Consider the following 20,818-nt stretch of genomic DNA (forward strand, 5'->3'; position numbering starts at 1 on the left):
TTGGAGCTTAGAAGGAAACAATTAGCCATAACTTACTGGGCAAATATTAAAGGACATAAAGAAAGTTATCCTCCATATATTATGTTACAACCTTGTCAAGAAAAAGAAAAAAGGAAATAAATTGTTTTGGATGGATTATAAAAAATGAAATAAGAGAGATAGGATTAAATCATAGTTTAATTAGTCCTGTGATTGGTATTCCTGTTATTCCACCATGGATAACTGAGCTAGCGGAAGTTGATTTAAGCTTACTGGAAAAAGGAAGACAATTAGAAAAGAAAGAGGTGGAAAATTATATTTTGAGTATGCGGAATATATACAAATATATACAGATGCCTCTAAAATGTCAAACAATAATATAGGAATAGCTTTTATAATTCCGGAATTAGATATTATGAGAAATAAAAGAATAACAGACAAATTGACAGTATATACAGGTGAACTAATGGCTATTTTAATGGCTCTAGAATGGGTTGAGGAAACAAGAGAGAGAGCGGTTGTAATCTGTTCAGATTCAAGTAGTGCATTAGTAAGTATTGTAGAACAAAATTCAGAATCAAGGCAAGATATTATAGTTGATATAAATCAGTTAATGTTTAGGATTAAAAGTTATGGGTCTCTGGTCAAATTAGTTTGGGTTCCTGCTCACATTGGAGTAATAGGGAATGAGCTGGCAGATAGTTTTGCTAAGAATGCAGCAAAAAAGTGTATTGTTGATTTAAATATTAAAATGAGTAAAAATTAGGTTAAAAATATTAGTAAAGTGTATATTAAGAATAAATGGCAGGAACAGTGGGATAAAGGAAGCAATGCCAGATTTTATTATAGCATCCAAAGAAAAGTTGGAGAATTTAGGAAATGTAGCAGGAATAAAAAAGAAGAAGATATTATATCTAGATTAAGGTTTGGACATACAGGTTTAAACAGTACTCTTAAAATAATTAATAAACATGATACAGGTTTCTGTAGTTATTGTGGGAAATTAGAAACAATACAACATTTTTTTTATAATGTAGTAAGTATGTTCGAGAAAGGGAGGAGTTAATTAGAAATTTAAATAGGAATAAAAATAAGTTTGCTTCAAAGATCATCGGGGATGTAGTTTTTAATAGTATTTTTAATTTTCTAAGGAGAACAGGTAGTATGGGAAGATTATAGTGGTTTTACATCTGATCCATACTCCAGTCTAGAAGGTGGCGGTAATGCACCTGAAAGTTGTTTGCCAACCGCCATAAAAAAAACAAGAAGAAGAAGAAGAAGAAGAAGAAGTACTTCCCTGCCAGTTCATCGTCATCTCATGTCTCATAGTATCTTTTCATGACAAGCTTCCGGTGAGTTTTAGTTCCACGTTTTCTGCCATATCCCTGTGTGAGTTTTTGGACTGCCTTTTGTGTACCATTTTTTGATTATCATTTTGACCACTGTTTTACCAAGATCTACTTATTAAATCCTGCATTTTCACAAACCTCTTTTTGTCTGGTCGAATTCTGGGTCCTCCTGTCTCTGAGCGTTATGACAGAATTAGGATAAAGACAAATAAGACAAAGGAACACAATTTACATTGGTTTTATTCATAGATTTCCACATTGTCCATTAATAAATTAGTATAAACCAGGGCCGGAGCTAGCAGATTCAGAGGGCAGTGAATTCCCAAAGTATCTAACACATTCTACCTCCTGTAATGGAAGAGAAAAATTGTTATGGGCTGGCTGATATACAGCAGGTCAAAAAAGGCCATATTTTGGCTGCAGTGATTGCTGTTCTCTTATGAAGAAAAGATCATCTAGTGCACTAAATTCAATAGCTGGGTTGAAAATATCCAGTATAAAATACAGAGATTTGTGTGTGTGGTGTGTTGGCGGCAGGTGTAGAGGGGGGGGGGCCCAAAAAGACTGTGTTGTCCCGGGCCCTAGCAAATCTGTCAGCTGGCCGGCCTGCAGGTGTATCTTTTAGCAGGTTTACCACTTCCTGCAGGTTAACTAGGCCTGGTTTATCACTTCACCATGTTCTTAATATACACCCCCTTAGCCTGCACTTGGTTGTGTGTTGGTTGCTTAGCACTAGTGATGGGTCGATGAGGCGTCATGAAACGTTTCGACACATTGCCACTCTGTCCCGATACTGTGCCGATACTGTGTCACTGAACACTGACACCTGCTGGACCTTAAAAATCCCTACAGGCAACCTGGTTGACAGAGTTAACTGACACTGATTTGAAGACCAAGTATACACAATACAATTTAAATCATTGTATGTTGCATTGTATTATTTTACATTTTCATTTGAATTAAACATATGTTTGATTTTTTTTAGATACAGTCAATAAATAATGTGAAGGAGGATGCTTGTGGACTGGCTTTTTTATTTTTTACAAATGGTTGATCGGGCGCTGTGTTTAGTTACCTGACTGATATCATCTGTTCTGAAATCGGACATGCTGAGTATGACAAAGGAAGGAAGAACTACTCAGAGTAGCAACTTTCTACTCAGTGTAGATCAGCCGTATTTTCTGAAACAACGCTCAGAACAAAGACGCACAGCGCAACCCGCCCAACCATAAAGGCGTCTGCCCCACCCATCCATCAGTGGTGCGCTCCGATCAGCACCTTGCGCTCACAGAGCGAGACTGTGGTACAACACCATCACACCAGAGTTGCAAAATAGTTAAAAATGAACCATTATTAACCGTTATTTTGTTTACAGTTCAGCTTGGATTTTCTTTACTGCGCAGCATAAGCTTTGCTGTGCGCGCTGCTGTGCGCGAATGCACACGCGTTCAGCTTAGAGGGAACAGAAACAGTTTGGCGCGTCAGTCAGTTCGAAACAGGTGCTGTATTGGTCACGTGACTTTTCCGTAGCAATACACACATCGACACGGGTTTCGCTCTATGAGACCGACACATGCACCGACGCATCGGTGTTGCCGGACCCATCACTACTTAGCACTGACCTTGCTTGAAGAAGGAAAACTGAAAGCTTACAAAAAGGTTGTATTTTCTGTCTAAACTTGGTCTAAATTTCTCCTGGACTTGGTTGTTTATATTATTTTAAGTGAATTTGACTTTCAAAGTTTACCAAAATCTAAAAAATGTCATTCAAACTGCATGTGCTTTTCTTTACTTTTTACTTATACTTTTCATTACATTACTTGAGTACATCTATTTTTACAGTAATTTTCATACTTAAGTACAAGACATTTCAGATACTTTAAGACTTTTACTCAAGTAACATTTCAGTCAGTGACTTGGACTTTTACCAAACTCATATTTTGGAGAGGTACTTATACTTTTACTTGACTCCGAGATTTCAGTACTTTATACAACACTAAAGTAGACAGGGTGTCTGCCTCACGGACCAAAACTGGGAGTTGGTTCCACAGGAGAGGAGCCTGATAACTAAAGGATCTGCCTCCCATTCTACTTTTAGAGACTCTAGGAACCACCAGCAGACCTGCAGTCTGAGAGCGAAGTGCTCTGTTAGGAACATACGGGGTAATCAGAGCTCTGATATATGATGGAGCTTGATTATTAAGGGCTTTATACGTAAAATAATTTAAAATTCTATTCTTGATTTAACAGGAAGCCAATGAAGGGAAGCTAAAACAGGAGAAATATGATCCCTCTTATTGATTTTCATCAAGGCAAGGCAAATTTATTTATATAGCACAATTCACTACAGGGACAATGCACAGTGCTTTACATGATTAAAATATAGCAAATTAAAAGAGAATAAAAGCAAGTAGGAATAAAATGTAGATAGAAATTAGAACAAAAAAGTGGTGATTCAGTTAACTAGGACAGTTGAAGGCAATCCTAAACAAATGTGTTTTTAATCTTGATTTAAAGGAACTCAGGCTTTCCGCACCTTTACAATTTTCTGGAAGTTTGTTCCAGATAAGTGGAGCATAGGAACTAAATGCTGCTTCTCCTTGTTTAGTTCTGGTTCTAGGTATGCAGAGTAGGCTGGAGCCAGAAGACCTGAGTGGTCTGGATGGTTGATACACCGATAACAAGTCTGTGATGTATTTAGGAGCTAAGCCATTTAAGGATTTATAGACTAACAGAAGTATTTTAAAGTCTATTCTCTGAGATACAGGGAGCCAGTGTAAGGACTTTAGAACTGGGTTCATGTTCTCTACTTTCTTAGTCTTAGTGAGGACGCGGGCAGCAGCATTCTGGATCAGCTGCAGCTGTCTGATCCACTTTTTAGGCAGACCTGTGAAAACACCGTTGCAGTAATCTATTCGACTAAAAATAAACGCATGGATTAGTTTTTCCAGATCCTGCTGAGACATCAGTCCTTTAATCCTAGAAATGTTCTTCAGGTGATAGAAAGCCGACCTTGTAACTGTCTTTAGGTGCTTTTGGAGGTTCAGGTCTGAGTCCATCATTACTCCCAGATTTCGGGCCTGATCAGTGGTTCCTAGCTGAAGTGACTGAAGCTGTGTGCTAACTTTTGATCTCTCCTCTATTGGTCCAAATGTTATTACTTCTGTTTTGTTTTTATTCAACTGAAGAAAATTTTGGCACATCCACGTATTGATTTCTTCTAGCCATTTACTCAGTGCTTGAACTGGTCCATAGTCACCTGGTGACATGGTGATGTAGAGCTGTGTGTCGTCTGCATAGTTCTCTTGCTGCAGCATTTTGGATCAGCTGAAGACCGTCCGTCCATCCGTCTTCTTCTGCTTATCCACGGTCGGGTCGCGGGGGTAGCAGCTTCAGTAGGGAGGCCCAGACGTCCCTCTCCCCGGCCACTTGGGCCAGCTCCTCAGGAGGAACCCCAAGGCGTTCCCAGGCCAGCCGAGAGACATAGTCCCTCCAGCGTGTCCTGGGTCTTCCCCTGGGCCTCCTCCCGGTGGGACGTGCCCGGAACACCTCACCAGGGAGGCGTCCAGGAGGCGTCCTGACCAAATTCAATTTCAATTCAATTCAATTTTATTTATATAGCGCCAAATCATGAAACATGTCATCTCAAGGCACTTTACAAAGTCAAGTTCAATCATATTATACAGATTGGGTCAGATTATACAGATTGGTCAAAAATGTCCTATATAAGGAAACCAGTTGATTGCATCAAAGTCCCGACAAGCAGCATTCACTCCTGGGGAACCGTAGAGCCACAGGAAGAGTCATCTGCATTGTACATGGCTTTGCTGCAATCCCTCATACTGAGCAAGCATGAAGCGACAGTGGGAAGAAAAACCACCCATTAACGGGAAAAAAAACCTCCGGCAGAACCGGGCTCAGTATGAACGGTCATCTGCCTCGACCGACTGGGGTTACAGAAGACAGAACAGAGACACAACAAGAGAGACAAAAAAGCACAGAAGCACACATTGATCTAGTAATCTGTTCTACATTAGATGGTAGTAGCGGGTGATCCGTCTTCTCTGGATGATGTCACAGTTAACAGAACGCCAGACCAGGTGTACCTACTATGAAGAGAAAAGAGAGAGAACAGAAAGTTAAAGCAGAAATGACAACACATAATGCATAATTGAAGAACAGTAGAACTCAATATAGTGAGAAAATTAGATCCTGATATACTCCAGTAACCTAAGCCTATAGCAGTAAAACTATAAAGGTGGCTGAGAGTAACATGAGTCACTAGTTATAATTTTTGTCAAAAAGAAAAGTTTTAAGCCTAGTCTTAAAAGTAGACAGGGTGTCTGCCTCACGGACCAAAACTGGCAGTTGGTTCCACAGGAGAGGAGCCTGATAGCTAAAGGATCTGCCTCCCATTCTACTTTTAGAGACTCTAGGAACCACCAGCAGACCTGCGGTCTGAGAGCGAAGTGCTCTGTTAGGAACATACGGGGTAATCAGAGCTCTGATATATGATGGAGTTTGATTATGAAGGGCTTTATACGTTAGAAGAAGAATTTTAAATTCTATTCTTGATTTAACAGGAAGCCAATGAAGGGAAGCTAAAATTGGAGAAATATGATCCCTCTTGTTGATTTTCATCAGAACTCTTGCTGCAGCATTTTGGATCAGCTGAAGGCTTTGAACTGCATTTTGTGGAATTCCTGATAGTAAAGAATTACAATAGTCCAGCCTTGAAGTAACAAATGCATGGACCAGTTTTTCAGCATCACTCCTGGACAGAATGTTTCTAATTTTGGCGATATTCCGGAGGTGAAAAAAGGAAACTCTGGTGCCCGAGCCACCTCAACTGGCTCCTCTCGACATGGAGGTCGAGGCAGCTGAAGACTTTGAACTGCATTTTGTGGACTTCCTGATAACATTTTGTGGACTTTAACTTGTGGTGGGAACCTATGACAATGTGTTGCGGGAAAGACTGATTCTGTATTCCTTATTTTGTTTATATTTGCTGTATTCAGAGTTTGTAATATTATTTTGCTTTACACACTGCTGAGGTGCTGGGAACGGTTTTTGTTTTGGAAACATGTTAAACGGGAGGAACAGATCACATGGAAGAGAGAACTGGCCACTCTCGCTCCCATCTGATACTTTGTTTATTAGTACACTGTAAATGCAAACAATGTCCTGACTAAAGATAAAATAGTGTATTTGACTTAATTTATACTAGTTTTTAAAGTTTACTTTCTTATACCAAGTTTTCTGAACTTTTCACCTGCATACTTTTTTCCATTAAGTTATATGAACTTGATTTTTCTGAGTAAGTAGCACGATTTGTTGTGAGACTTAACTAACACTGCTGCGCACCCTAGTGCGCATGTCCATTTACGGTCTGCGCGCATTTTTTTTTTCTTCGGTTTGAACTCATTTATCACTCGAAGTACAGTCAAGTATAGGTCCTGTATGGTCCCGCTGCTCTCACGGAACGTTGGCTCGACCGTTGGTTTCGGTAAGTGCAAAGCTTTTGTTTTTAATCTTATCAATATAATTTACTGTTTGAAAGAACGTACACTCTTCGACTTTTTGTTAGCATGTTAGCCATTGTATGTCTGACCGCGGGTTCACAGAGGATACGTTAGAAGCAGCTAAACATAAGTGATTTAAATAAAAGTGCTTTGACTTGGCCTGGAGCCATTGTAGTGCTAATTGGTAACATTTCTCCGCCGCTATAGTTCTGTTGTATATGAGTTAACGTGTTAGCTTAGTTTTAGGAGGCGGGGGCGCTTTGTGTCGGCCGCGCGCCTTGGTGTCCGTTATAACTGACCCAGTAAGGTAGCTTTATCAGCTTCTTGTAGCTGACACCCCATCCAGGTCAAAAACTTAAAACTTAAAACGGTAAATAGCCTGAATGGTAAGTGCCTCGTTTGTGCAGGTTTGTGCTGTTAAAATTATAGTTTGTGCTGCTGTCGTTTCGGAGATATTATAAGTTTTAACTTCAGCCGATGACGTCACCGTCCTTCGCAGGTGCAAAAAATAGAGCGCTTTTTTTTTTTTTTTTTTTAAATGGCGCGTTTTTTTTAAATGTCGCGCTTGATCCCAAATAAACCAAAATGGTCTGTTTTATTTAGTGCTTCATTTGTGCAGGTATGTGCGGTTAAAATGATTGTTTGTGCTGCCTTCATTTCGGGGATATTAAAGGAAAAGTCCGGTCAAAATCAGAATTCAAACTGCTGAAAGTACTTTAAATTATTATTAAATTAAATTAAATTATTATATACTGTTCATTAAATTATACGTTTTTTTTAAATTAAGAGTAATTTTCATTTGAATGTTTGTGGAGGTTTCCATGTTTGTCGAACGACAGTACTGCACCTCCCAGTTTGAGAGGTCTCACTGCGCGGTCGGCTGTTGAGCAAGTCAATATGGCAAGCCGAAATACACATTTCAAATATCTAATATTAAATCACAACTAGTCATAAAGTAAATTCAAGATATCTCGATTTTAGTTTTGACTAATCATAATTGTAATTATCTCAAATGCCACCATAATTCAAGATATCTTAAATGTATTTTTGGATAGAAGATATGCACTTTTGACTAGTGAAAACTAATTTATATATATATATATATATATATATATATATATATATATTAAAAGCAAATAATTTTTGTCTCTCTTGTTGTGTCTCTGCTCTGTCTTCTGTAACCCCAGTCGGTCGAGGCAGATGACCGTTCATACTGAGCCCGGTTCTGCCGGAGGTTTTTCTTCCCACTGTCGCTTCATGCTTGCTCAGTATGAGGGATTGCAGCAAAGCCATGTACAATGCAGACGACTCTCCCTGTAGCTCTACGGTTCCCCAGGAGTGAATGCTGCTTGTCAGGACTTTGATGCAATCAACTGGTTCCCTTATATAGGACATTTTTGACCAATCTGTATAATCTGACCCAATCTGTATAATCTGATTGAACTTGACTTTGTAAAGTGCCTTGAGATGACATGTTTCATGATTTGGCGCTATATAAATAAAATTGAATTGAATAATGACTAGAAAAAACTAAATTAAAGATATCTTGAATTGTAATTTTGACTAGTCAAAATTCCCTTAAAGATATATCTATATGAATTAGAGATATCTTGAATTATTCAACGTTTCCATTAAAGATATCTTAAATTCACATTCTGACTAGTCAAAATGAAGTTACTGATATCTTGAATTACGAAACGGCTTGCCATATATCATGACACATGAACCGGAGGTGCGCTTTTTTTTTTCAGAGGAGCTAAAGGAGGGTGCTGTAATGCCTTGTGCCCTCTGGCATGTCAAAATCAAGAGCTAGCTGGCTTTACCATAATTCCGAAGAGGCAGATAGGTTTACCACAGTAGAAAAAGTGCATCTGTTGATTAACTGAACTGGCCCGGGCTGCAGAATATTCCTTATTTCCAGCTTGGACACAAGTCGATACCGCTTTCAGCTTGCCTAAACCGTTTATCAGTGCATTGTGTGTGTCAGCAGAAAGTAAATCCGAAATTCTTTGCAAATTTCTTAAGCATTCTTCAAGTATTGAAAGTTAAATTTTTTGACTTGAATGGGGTGTCCGCTTCACGCATCTTAGTTAATCCAGGTTTGTTTTTTTCATGTTTAGTAAAACATTTTGTCTAAAGAACTTTTGCATAGTAACCGTCACTTGTTTTAATGTATGGAATCATTGAAATAATGTTAATAATTTCATCACTTAATCTTACTTATGAAGGACATGAGAACACACATGAGTGTTTTAATATTGACAACTGTTTACCATAATACATTTAGTACCTTTTTTATAGATGGAATTATATCTAAAATATAATGACAAATAATAATAATAATAATAAATAATTAGCAACATCTCTAAGAGCAGGTTTGTAATTCCAAATACTTACAGCAACTAACAGCATTAGACATTCCGATAGGTGGTCACTGTGTCTTTTAGTCTAAAATATTGTTTTCCTGTATTTTTTCCAGTGTGTACTAGAAGAGGGATGCAGTGGACTTGTAAGTTCTGTACTTTTGTCGCTCTAAAAAGAGGCCAGCTATTAAAGCATTATAGATTAAAGCATGGTGGCTTCACAAGAACCTCCCCTATACCATGTCTTTATCAGCAGTGCATTTGCACATTCAAATCCTTGAATGCCCTAAAGGTTCATTTATCCAGATTTCACTCACAGTTGACCAGGGAAAACGATTATTTGCAAACCTTTAATTGTCAAGTGTGTGAGTTTAACGAACCTTGCAGTGAAATTGAATATTTAACTCATTTACGGAAGCATCTGAAGTTGATGCAAGCAGTGCAGTGTCCCTATCTGGACTGTGACTTTGAGACAAATGTCTACTCCACTTTTTACACACACAAAAATAGGAATCATGACCAGAAGTATTGCACATCTAGTCTTCAGTTTAAACCAGGAATAGTTGTGCAGCTCTATGGCACAGAGGAGATCACCCCTGTCCCAGCTGTAGATGTCACTGGTTTAGAAGAATAGGATTGGACAGATGTTGGTGTTGATGTCAATGAACTAGACTCTCAGCTTGAGCATAACTTGGCCTCACTTTTCCTGAAAATGCAGACAATATTGAACATATCTGAGAATGCTCTCCAAGAAATCATCCAGCAAATAGGACAAGTGTTTAAACTTTCAGAACCCCTGATGTTGTCTGTGGTTCAGGAGGTACTCAGACGTCATTATCCTGACATTGATAATGCTGTTGTTAAGGAGGTAGTCTGTGCAGTAACTGACACAAATGTATTTTTGAAACACACAACTATTGGAGGCTCGCTTTCAACTTCCAATAGGAGAGCAAGTTACATTGCAAAAGAATTTCCTGTCGTGGAACCGGTGGAGTATGTCACTGAGAAACATGGTCAAAATATAGTTTACATTCCACTGATTAAAATGCTTCAGGCACTGTTGAGCAAAGATGATGTTTTAGATAAGGCTCTTACCATCAGCAGCTCTAAAGGAAGTGGATACAGTAACTATAGGGATGGTTCTCACTTTAGGAATAATGCCCTTTTATCAGAAGACGAATTCAGAATTACCCTGGGGTTGTACATTGATGACTTTGAAGTTGCGAACCCACTCGGAACATCTAAGAAGAAGCATAAGCTGTGTGCAGTATATTGGGTTCTTGCCAATTTACAACCAAAATACCGCTCATCCCTTCATACCATACAGTTGGCCATTTTATGCAAGGTAAACACTGTTAGAGAGAAGGGATATCGTGAAGTCCTACGCCCACTTATTGAAGACCTAGCAATGCTGGAGGAGAATGGAGTTTATCTTGAAAAGTTGGGAGCAAGCATTAAGGGGACTGTGCTGTATGTTGCAGCAGATAACTTGGCTGCCCATGCGTTGGCAGGATTTCAAGAGAGCTTTATTGTGGCGAGAATGTGCAGGTTTTGTATGGCCACACGAGAAGAAATCCAGACAAAAAGTGTCAGCTCAGGTTGTTGCATGCTGAGAACCAAGGATGCCCATGACAGACAGGTTCAGGAAGTCAAGCAGGACACATCTAAAGTAGCACATTGGGGAGTCAAAGATGGATGTGTGCTTGGAGAAAACTTGAAATATTTTCATGCTGTAGATGGATTTCCTCCAGATATTCTTCATGATTTTTTGGAGGGAGTGGTCCCATTTGAATTGCATCTGTGCATTCAAGATCTGATAAAAAAGAAATACATCTCTATTGAGACACTAAATAAGGCCATCAAAGAATTCCCATATTCCTTTTCTGACAAAACAGACAAACCTCAACCGATTCCAAAGACATTTGCCTCAAAGAAGACAATAGGAAGAAATGGTCATGAAAACTGGTGTCTTATCAGATTGCTCCCCTTAATGATTGGGCATCTTGTTCCTGAGGGAGATGAGACATGGGAGGTGATCATGGTTTTAAAAGATGTGCTTGAATTGGTTGTATCTCTGAGATTCACAGATGAATCTTTGTTTTATTTAGAGTCTAAAATATCAGAGCACAGGGAGTTACTACTGAATGCTTTTCCAGCTTGCAGACTCCGTCCAAAGCATCACTATATTGAGCATTATCCCCACTTAACAAAAGTGTTTGGACCTCTCATAGACATGTGGACAATGAGATTCGAAGGGAAGCACAAGTTCTTCAAAAAAGTCATTCATGAAACTCAGAACTTCAAAAATGTTCCCCTAACTTTGGCAAGGCGACATCAAAGGATGATGGCGTACCATTTGGACTGTGCTTCATTTTTCAAACCAGCCCTCCAAACAAACAAAGTAAAGAGCATAATGATTTCTTCCCTCCCAGGGAACATTCAAAAAATTTTGCACCAAAGATGTGGTCTCCAAAATACAGTCCTGTCAGCTGTGTCTATAAATATTGATGGAATCAACTATGCTGCAGATATGGTGGTTTCTGTAGGTTCATGTGGAGGGCTTCCAGAATTCAGACAGATTAAGCAAATGCTATTAATCAATACGGACATTGTTTTCTTGTGCAAACCAATGATTGCATGGTATCATGAACATCTTCGTGCTTATGAATTGACACAAAGCAGCACAGGCTTGGTTGTCTCTCATTTGACTGACTTTAATGATGTTTTCCCATTGTCGGCATACAGAGTCAGAGGTGCTTTGTTTGTTTCTTTGAAACATTATATATTATGCTAGCCTCACTCACTTTATGGTTATCTTCTTTGTAGGACTATGGAACAGAAGTGGCCAATCAGAGTCTTTGTCACTGATTGTGACATTAGAAAAACCAGCCTTGATCAGAAACCAGGCAACCTTGAGTCCCTTTTGGAAAACTTAAAAGTTAAACTGGCTCTACCATATGATTTCAAACTACAGTTTGAAGACCCACTTTTTAACAATGCACTCTGCAATCTGACAGATGTCTCAGAACTGCCAGATCGAGCCACGCTGAAAATTATAAGTCTTGAATCTCTCTCTTCAGTCTCTGGCATACTGTCCTCACCAAACACATCTGATACAGGGATACCTTGTACAAGTGAAGAAAAATCTCAGTTGATGAGGCGGGATCCTTGGCCGTCTGCATTTGATGTTCCAGAATTCTCTGTGGATGTAAATTTCCGACTGAGACAGGGAGACCTAATCTATATGAAGGCTGGAACCCGGATGGAAGTTTCTCGGGACATGAAACATGTGATCTTAGAAAGACTCGCAGAGACAATGTACAAGTACACAGCATACCCCACAGAGGAACACTGTAGAGACGTGGCCTCTGCACTGATTGCAAAACATCCCTGTCTGAAAGAAGCTGGATCACCCACTGGATATTGTGGATGGAAGAATAGCATTAAATTTAAGATGGGGAATTTCCGTACGAAAATGAGGAGATCTGGAATGGCTGATGTCCAGGTGAATGGCAACAGGAGGACTAGGGATTTTCCTGAAGCAGCGCCATCATGTAGTAACATAAAAAGGCCAAAAAGAAGTGAGACGAATTTCTTGCCAAATTTTCCTGATGGTGAAAATGCAGATACTCTTGAGTCTGTTAGAAGACGGCTTGAAAGTGAAGCAAAGAAAAGGATTCCAGACTCAGCCGATTTGAAGAAAATGATGGACCAGACATTTTCTTTGCGACGTAAAGAAATTGTGGAAGAACAGCCCTCAGTTAAAGGAATGATGGAACGCTGGCCTGCACTGTTCACAGAAAGTCAGGTATGGCCCATTGACACTGCACTATACCGATTCACGACACAAGTAATTATTTGTATCTCTGTTGTGTTAGATTGTTTGAATGATTTATCAGCGAACAAATCTGGTCAATACTTATGGTCCCTTGGATGTGTTGCTTTTGTTTCTTTAAGGTGTTTGCCGAGTTCTACAGAGTCGCCAGTAAGAACCTCAAGAAAGACTTCTATGAAGCTCTCGACCACCATACCACTCGTCTCATGGACCTCTTCAAATCCAAAAAAGGAGTTGTTGGCCAATCACTTAATCACCTCCTCCAGCCAATCAATTCACAAGTAAGTTTAATTTTAATTCCTTCATCATTAGCACCGTATGGTAGTGTGCGTGAAAGCTTCAACAAACTTGCAGCTGCTACTACAATACAAGTAATTGTTTTGTAATTTAACGGTGGAGCACACATACATCCACAGACATTTCCCCCCCAAATAAGTGTGCTTTCATATGGTCTTTTGCTTATATATATATTTTTTTTTGTTTTGTTTTTTGGTCATTTTTTCCCCTATTAGACCAATGACATCACCACAACACGTACTGCCATCCTTCAATGCCTGCCCTTGTATCTTGGAGATAATTCTGGCGAATTCTTCATCAGCTGCCCAGTAAGTACATTTATAATAATTATAAAAATTAGTTATATTCACAAGAATTTGGACTCACAGACCGCGTCATCTACTTACAGCCACCTGACATTTCAGACATTCATAATAATACTAGCTTCCCTACCGTGTCACACGGTTTCCAGGGATGATTCTGCTTAGCAGTGTGATGAACCTCAGTGTCTGTTGTTGTTTCCTGTGTCTGTAAATCCTGATTAGACGTTCGTTTATCTTATTCACTTCCCAAAAGCCGACTGTCAAGTAAATTCACCAAAAGTTGCCGTCTTCGCCTGACTCTCCGCAAACAACGAAAAATAACCAAACATAACTTCCTGAATGTTACAGGCGCCGGCATTTTGATTTTCTTGGTCCCGTCTTCATCACTAGGAGGCGAGGAAACCAAGGAACCGAGATAGCGTGGTGTTTAAATGGTCGTCAGAACTAAGCTCGGTTAACTGATCCAAGCTCGGGCCAAACTCGCCATGGATCGGTTTAACAAGGGTAGTGTTAATGGGGCTTAAGACTAAGAACGTAGAGAACATGGACCCGGTTCTGAAGTCCTTCCTCTGGCTCCCTGTATCTCAGAGAATAGACTTTATAATCTTTCAGTTAGTCTATAAATCCCTGAATGGCTTAGCACCTAAATACTAAAGCACTAAATACAGTTAATGCATACGTTTATATGTAGTCCCCTATGGCAGACTGTTTTGACATTAAAAGCGCTATCTCTGTTTTTCCTTTTGTAGATCACTTAAATAGGATTCTTCCTGGTCAGAATCAAATTCCTAGTTGTAACTGTAATAATTCCCTAAGTTACAATTGTTGTTTTGTTTTTTTTTGTTTGTTTTTTGTCATGTTTTGCCAGTATAACTCTGGAAATCGATGTCCCAGAGCTAGATGATAGCCCAACAGATTTGCTTTCACAAGCAGACCATTATAGTTGTTAAGATTCTGCTTGGTACTTAATATGAAACTTTATTTTTGAATTGTAAATGATTTAGGGAGTAAAATTGTTTGCCATAGCCTTCTACCTGAATTTATTTGTGTTCTTTTACTCTAAATGCAGGATTTGGACACAGACTATGACTTCACACACGTGCCTGTTGGCATTCTAACAGTCATGACTGAAGACACACCACCAGAGATTAACACCATTGCAATCATCCTTGAAGGAACTATCGTCATGGATGAAATTCCCACAACCTGTCAAGCACTTTGTCTTATGTTCGGCTTGATATATGCACTCCACCTGGATTACCCAAAAGGTATGAAGAACACATTTGAGTTCATCCAGAAGATATTGTTGAACCTTGGACCACAAAAGCTCAGCCCAAAACTGCAAACATTAAAAAATGCCCTTTTGGGCTAGATGTTGTGGCTAGTGATGACTGTAATAGTTATCTGTGTAAGTGTGCTGTGTGAATGAGTATGCGTTTGATTGGGCTGAACAGTAACAAAACATTATTGAATATTTCATGGAGTTATTTTTATTGTATTGAATATGTTTTACTTTTTATGTTTTGATAAAGAAACTGTTGACAAGAGGGAAAGGTGTTTGATACACAACACAGTGATGATCCTTCTAACACAAATTTATAGTTGGCACAATAACTGTCAAAATAATCGCAGTGTTTTTATTTTTCGATGTATTTTTTTGGTTCAGTTTCATTTCATTTCATGCTCATCTGATTCAGTAGTGGGTGTTATGTTACTGCTACCTCATAACTCCTGAAAGAGAGGAGGTACTTGGAGAGCCTACAGATTAAAAAAGTTTAATGGAGACCAAAAGTAAACCTGTAAATATCTATTGAGATACCTGCTTGCTTCTTGGCTGTTTTTTGCATTTGTGATTTGAAAGCCTAAAAATAGTTTAAAGGCGTTTAAAGGAGAAGATCACATGACGCTGCCATCACCACAGGTGTTGTAAATTTCCTGTAAGTAAAAACTGTTGGAAAAGAGCATATAGTATGTTGGGTTTAGTATTAAAATGTAGTGTGCCCCTGTAACACAGGTTGTTGAAGTGTTCACTTAAGACTTTAAAGATGTGTGTACAAATACAGTTCTATGTAATAATACCGTTTTAACTGTCAGGTTTCAAACAAGTTTTATTACAGTTTTAAAATTTTACAGACTAAATGTTGCCAAGTCTGTTTGTTGCTGTAAAACATTCAGGAAAGTGTCTTTTGTGAGTCAAGATCCTTCTGTTAGATTACATCTAGACCAATCAGTGCACCTCACTCAAACTCATTCTATTAAATCTCACTCATTCTGTCATACATTATATAATGATTTCCACTCATACCGATTTACGCTTTTTCTCTCTCACAAACACATAAAATTAAAGAAAAAAATATAGAAAAAGGCATCATTCAGCAGGAATTTGAACAAGTCAGGATACTACAAGAAATGATTAGGTTCTAACTGGTTAAAATAATTTCTCTCCCCTGAATTGATTGGTTTGTTTTTCTGCTAACAAAGGGTTTGGACTCAACAATTAATCGCACATTTTGTTTGTCTGTCACCTGGAAATTCTTCAGGTTAACTTGATCTTTGATGGTCTCTGTCAAGAGAAATTGCAGAATGAACAGCATGTTGATTGTTGTTGTTTACAAATATTGAAATAAAAAAAACATTTTCATAATGCCATTTTGTGAATTCTTATTTTAAAGTTAGCTAAACAAAGGTTAGTTAAGTGCATTTTTTTTATTTAAGTACTGCCCACTTACTTTGACACAGTATATTAACTTAACGTGACTTATTGTTATTGAGTTCCTGTGAACTTTTTTTAAAGTGGATTACACTAAGGTACCGCAAGTGAAGTGTAAGAAAAATTTCAAGTGGTGCCTACTTGTTTTGGCAGAATATATTAAGTTGATATAACTCAAAGTATTTGAGTTGTAACTGCTTGTTTTGAATTAAACTATACTGGGACACATTAAGTTCTAACAACTTAAAAAAAAAAAGTACAACTCGCTTAAACGTAATAATTGTGCAGTACTTAAAACTGTTAAGTTTGTTTACTTACTTTTCCCAAGGTAATCGGTTTCCTAAATTTTTTTAAGTAAACTCAACTTGTTAGAATTTACAGTGTATAAAAAGGGAACCACCCGCAGTCGTTGAAGTCAGCCATGGGTTGTGTGGACGCCCGTTCACGTGGATTGTGCTCTAACCGGATTGACCGACTTCCCAGTCCTATACATGGTAAGAGATGGAACATCACGCCTGTTTGAAAGCTTGTAGGCTTTAAGTGCTTGTTACTTTGCGTGTGTGAAGAGCTTGCTGTTTGTCTTGCTGTATTCTGTGGGGAATAATAAATATGGGCGCTATTATCCTAATAGAAACAGTGTTTGTGTTCTTATTTGTGTCTTGCCGATCCCTTCCTGACCTGCATAAAAATTTCATAAAACACCTGTTTAATATGGGATTTAAATGACATGCCTTGGTCAAAAACAACACCAAGATTGATAACCTCTCCAGGCTGGCCAAAGCAGCTCCTGTCCCCAGACTCCCTGGCTCGCCGGTCGGTGTTGTTCGTTGACGCCAAATGTGGATGGAATTCTAAACAATAATACTTAAGTTCCATCATTACTAAATGAAAAGACGGCGGTGATGAAGTTCCAGCACTTTTATTGAGAAACACAGCAGAGATCACATAGATGGAATGTAATCGCACCCCACGGTCCCGTTGCGGTCTGCGTCTGCCCTGTCTCTCCCTGTCTCGCTTTTCGGCTCCCCCTAATACTACACAGTGGCCTTGCCATTAGACAAAACAAAGGCAGTGTGTCGTAGACAATCAGTATCCCCCAGCAGCTGCAGCATTTGGCCTTGCAATCAGTAAACAGTGCATCTTATACACAACCATCATGTCTGCAGGCCTCCTATGTCCGAGTGGTGTGAGGCCATAGTGACTTCAGAATAATATTTCTTATAACAAGGAGCAGATTCATCACTTCAGGAAAGGTTTCTACACACAGACCAGAGGATGTTTGCTTCTCAAGCCACCAGTGGCTCTCACACAGACATTGACTGTTACGCCTCCTCTGTACTGGATTATGTTAATACCACTATTGACAATGTTACAACCCAAAAGCAGATCACCACATACCCAAATCAGAAGCCATGGATGAACGGGAAGGTGCGACTCCTATTGAAAACACGTAACACTGCCTTCAGATCAGGAGATGCACAAGCTTATAGCACAGCCAGAGCAAATCTGGCATCAAAGAGGCCAAGTACTGCTACAAGCTTAAGATAGAGGGACACTTTTCCAATGCTGACCCCCAACGCATGTGGCAGGGAATTAAGGCCATCAGTGACTATAAACCCACTCACTCCACCTCTGCAGCCACTGATGTCAACTTCCTGAATGAGCTGAATGACTTTTATGCTCGCTTTGAAAGAGACAACAGTGAAACTGCAACCAAGCTCAAATCCTCAGCCGACCACCCGCCAATCACACTCTGCTCCACAGATGTCTGCAATGCACTGAGCTGGATCAGCACGCACAAGGCAGCTGAACCAGATAACATACCTGGACGCGTGCTAAGGGCATGTGCGAAGCAGCTCGCTGGGGTGTTTACAGACATTTTCAACCTGTCTGTTGCCCAAGCAGCTGTACCAACATGCTTCAAATGCACTTCCATTGTGCCAGTGCCAAAACACTCCAGCCCAAAGTGCCTTGATGACTACCGCCCTGTAGCACTCACACCAATCGTAATGAAGTGCTTTGAGCGGCTTGTCCTGGCACACCTAAAAGACTCGCTACCATCCACATTGGACCCACACCAGTTGGCATACCGCAGCAATAGAAGCACAGATGATGCAGTTTCCATGGCACTGCACTCTGTGCTCACACATCTGGACAATAAGAACACTTATGCACGCATGCTGTTTGTTGATTTTAGTTCAGCATTCTACACTGTCATTCCGGCTAAGTTAATAGCCAAACTTCGAGACCTGGGCATCAACACCTCCATATGCAACTGGATTTTGGACTTTCTGACCAACAGACCCCAGTGTGTCCGATCAGGCCCCAACTGCTCCACATCCATCACACTCAAGACTGGTGTACCACAGGGCTGCGTGCTAAGCCCGTTTCTCTACTCCCTCTTCACCCACGACTGCAAGCCTGTGTGCGCATCCAACTCCATCATCAAGTTTGCGGATGACACCGTGATTGGTCTCATCAGCAACAACGATGAGACTGTAACGTTCTGTTGTGGTTCAGGTTATTTTTTCAGTTTAGCTAACTTTTCTGTCTTAGGATTTATTTCTGTTTCTTGTTTTGTATTGGATTTATGCTTAGCCTGTTTTAGTTATCTGGCCTTTGTTATTAGTTTTTATTTCAGCTCTTGTCTGTTTAGTCTTGTTTTCTACCTTAGGTTTTTTGTCTATCAGTCTTTATGCTCCTTTTATCACCTCCACCTGTTTTTGTTAATTAGTCCCACCCTGCTCTCCTGTTCTGTCGCCTATTTAATCCCACCTTTGTTTTCTGTTTGTTGCCGGAATATCTCTTCTTGTCCCTACTCGCAACCACTCGGTAAGAGCCTTGCAGCCTCAGTTATTTTTTGTTCATCTTGTCTGTCTGCCAGTCCGTGCCCGAGCTGTTTTCTGCACTCCTGTTTCCTGAGTTTGTTTAGTTGCTGTCTGGTTCTGTTGGCCTGCCTGAAGACCGCTTTTGCCTCTTGGATCCTGCTAATAAAAACTATTTCAGCATTAGCTCCGTGTCTGGCTAACATTGGATTCAACCATAGCTATTCATCACAGAGACAGCCTACAGGGAGGAGATCAAGCACCTGGCCACATGGTGCATTGAAAATAACCAGCTCCTCAACACCACCAAAACGAAGGAGCTCATCGTGGACTTCAGAAAAGTTTCAACAGGCATGCACGACACCATCTACATCAATGGAATGGCTGTTGAGTGTGTCTCCAGTTTCAAGTTTCTGGGGACCCACATCTCAGCGGACATGTCCTGGTCAACCAACACTTCCTGCCTGGTCAAGAAGGCTCACCACTGCCTCTTCTTCCTGAGGACACTGAGGAAAAAATCAGCTCTCCTCGACTACCACTGTGCAAAAGAAAGCATCCTGACCAACTGTGCAACAGTGTGGTATGGGAGCTGTACTGTTGCAGAGCGTAAGGCACTGCAGCGGGTGGTGAAAGCCGCCTAGCACATTACTGGGACTCCACTAACCACCATTGAGCACATCCAGAAGAAACGTTGCCTACATGGAGCTCGCAGCATCCTTCAGGACTCTTTCCACCCAGCCCACAGACTGTTTTCTCTCCTGCCTCCGGCAGGCAGTTCAGGTTCCTCTGGACCAGAACCAGCAGACTAAAGAACAGCTTTTTCCCCAGAGCTGTCTCTTTATTGAACTCTAACCCTCACTGATAGACTCTCCTCTCCCTCCTCACACCTACCTGCATTTTATTCTTCTGTTATTTACTAGACTGTAATGTTCACCTGCACTGCTGACTGTTACTATGGTAACAACTGTTTACATGCATCCTGCACTACTAACTATGACTGAATATTGATTTGCACTGCTGACTGTTTATTCACAGTACCAATTGTTTACATATACATTTGCAATACCGTACTTTAACTGTAATATGCAATTACCTTCCACTGCACTTTAATTTAAATAGCTTCTGTCCAAACTTTATTTATTAATTTTATAGTAATAGCTTCCGGTATATCATGCTCACAATTCTGCCTATAGTAATAGCCATCTGTACATATATTCATAGTATGGGTAAATTGTTATAATAACAATCATCTGTATATTATGCTATTGTACATATCTGTAAAACTCTATTTATAGTAATATCCACCTGTATATTATATTCGGTACATATCCAGCTGTAAATTTCGTTCACAATACTAGTTACCTATATATTATATTCATAGGACAAATCTATCAGTAAAATTCTGTTCATAATAGTATTCATCTCTATATTTATCCAGTACATATCCATGTCCTGTACTTATGGAACCATTGTATATCCTGCACTTGCTGCTATTGCACTTCTGGTTAGATATAAACTGTATGAGGTAAAGTCACTTCCAATATAAACTTGTACATAAAAGGGTAGTTGTGTCCATATTAGTCAGAAGTTGTGCATAACAAACATTTGTAAACTTATAATAATTTACATCGTATTC

At 39.6% G+C, this 20,818-nt stretch overlaps 1 protein-coding gene across 1 annotated transcript; it reads left to right on the top strand.

The window, feature by feature from the left end:
- The first annotated feature begins 9,342 nt into the window (after nucleotides 1-9,342).
- On the top strand, nucleotides 9,343-16,228 carry LOC118566503 (sterile alpha motif domain-containing protein 3-like). Its single transcript, XM_036148783.1, has 5 exons — nucleotides 9,343-9,359; nucleotides 12,040-13,021; nucleotides 13,171-13,329; nucleotides 13,561-13,653; nucleotides 14,717-16,228. Exons 2-5 carry the CDS (start codon nucleotides 12,044-12,046, stop codon nucleotides 15,017-15,019), a joined length of 1,533 nt encoding a protein of 510 aa, XP_036004676.1. The 5' UTR covers nucleotides 9,343-9,359; nucleotides 12,040-12,043; the 3' UTR covers nucleotides 15,020-16,228.
- Nucleotides 16,229-20,818: the final 4,590 nt, after the last annotated feature.

Source organism: Fundulus heteroclitus, chromosome 16 (assembly GCF_011125445.2).
Source record: "Fundulus heteroclitus isolate FHET01 chromosome 16, MU-UCD_Fhet_4.1, whole genome shotgun sequence".
NCBI classification, from domain to species: domain Eukaryota; kingdom Metazoa; phylum Chordata; class Actinopteri; order Cyprinodontiformes; family Fundulidae; genus Fundulus; species Fundulus heteroclitus.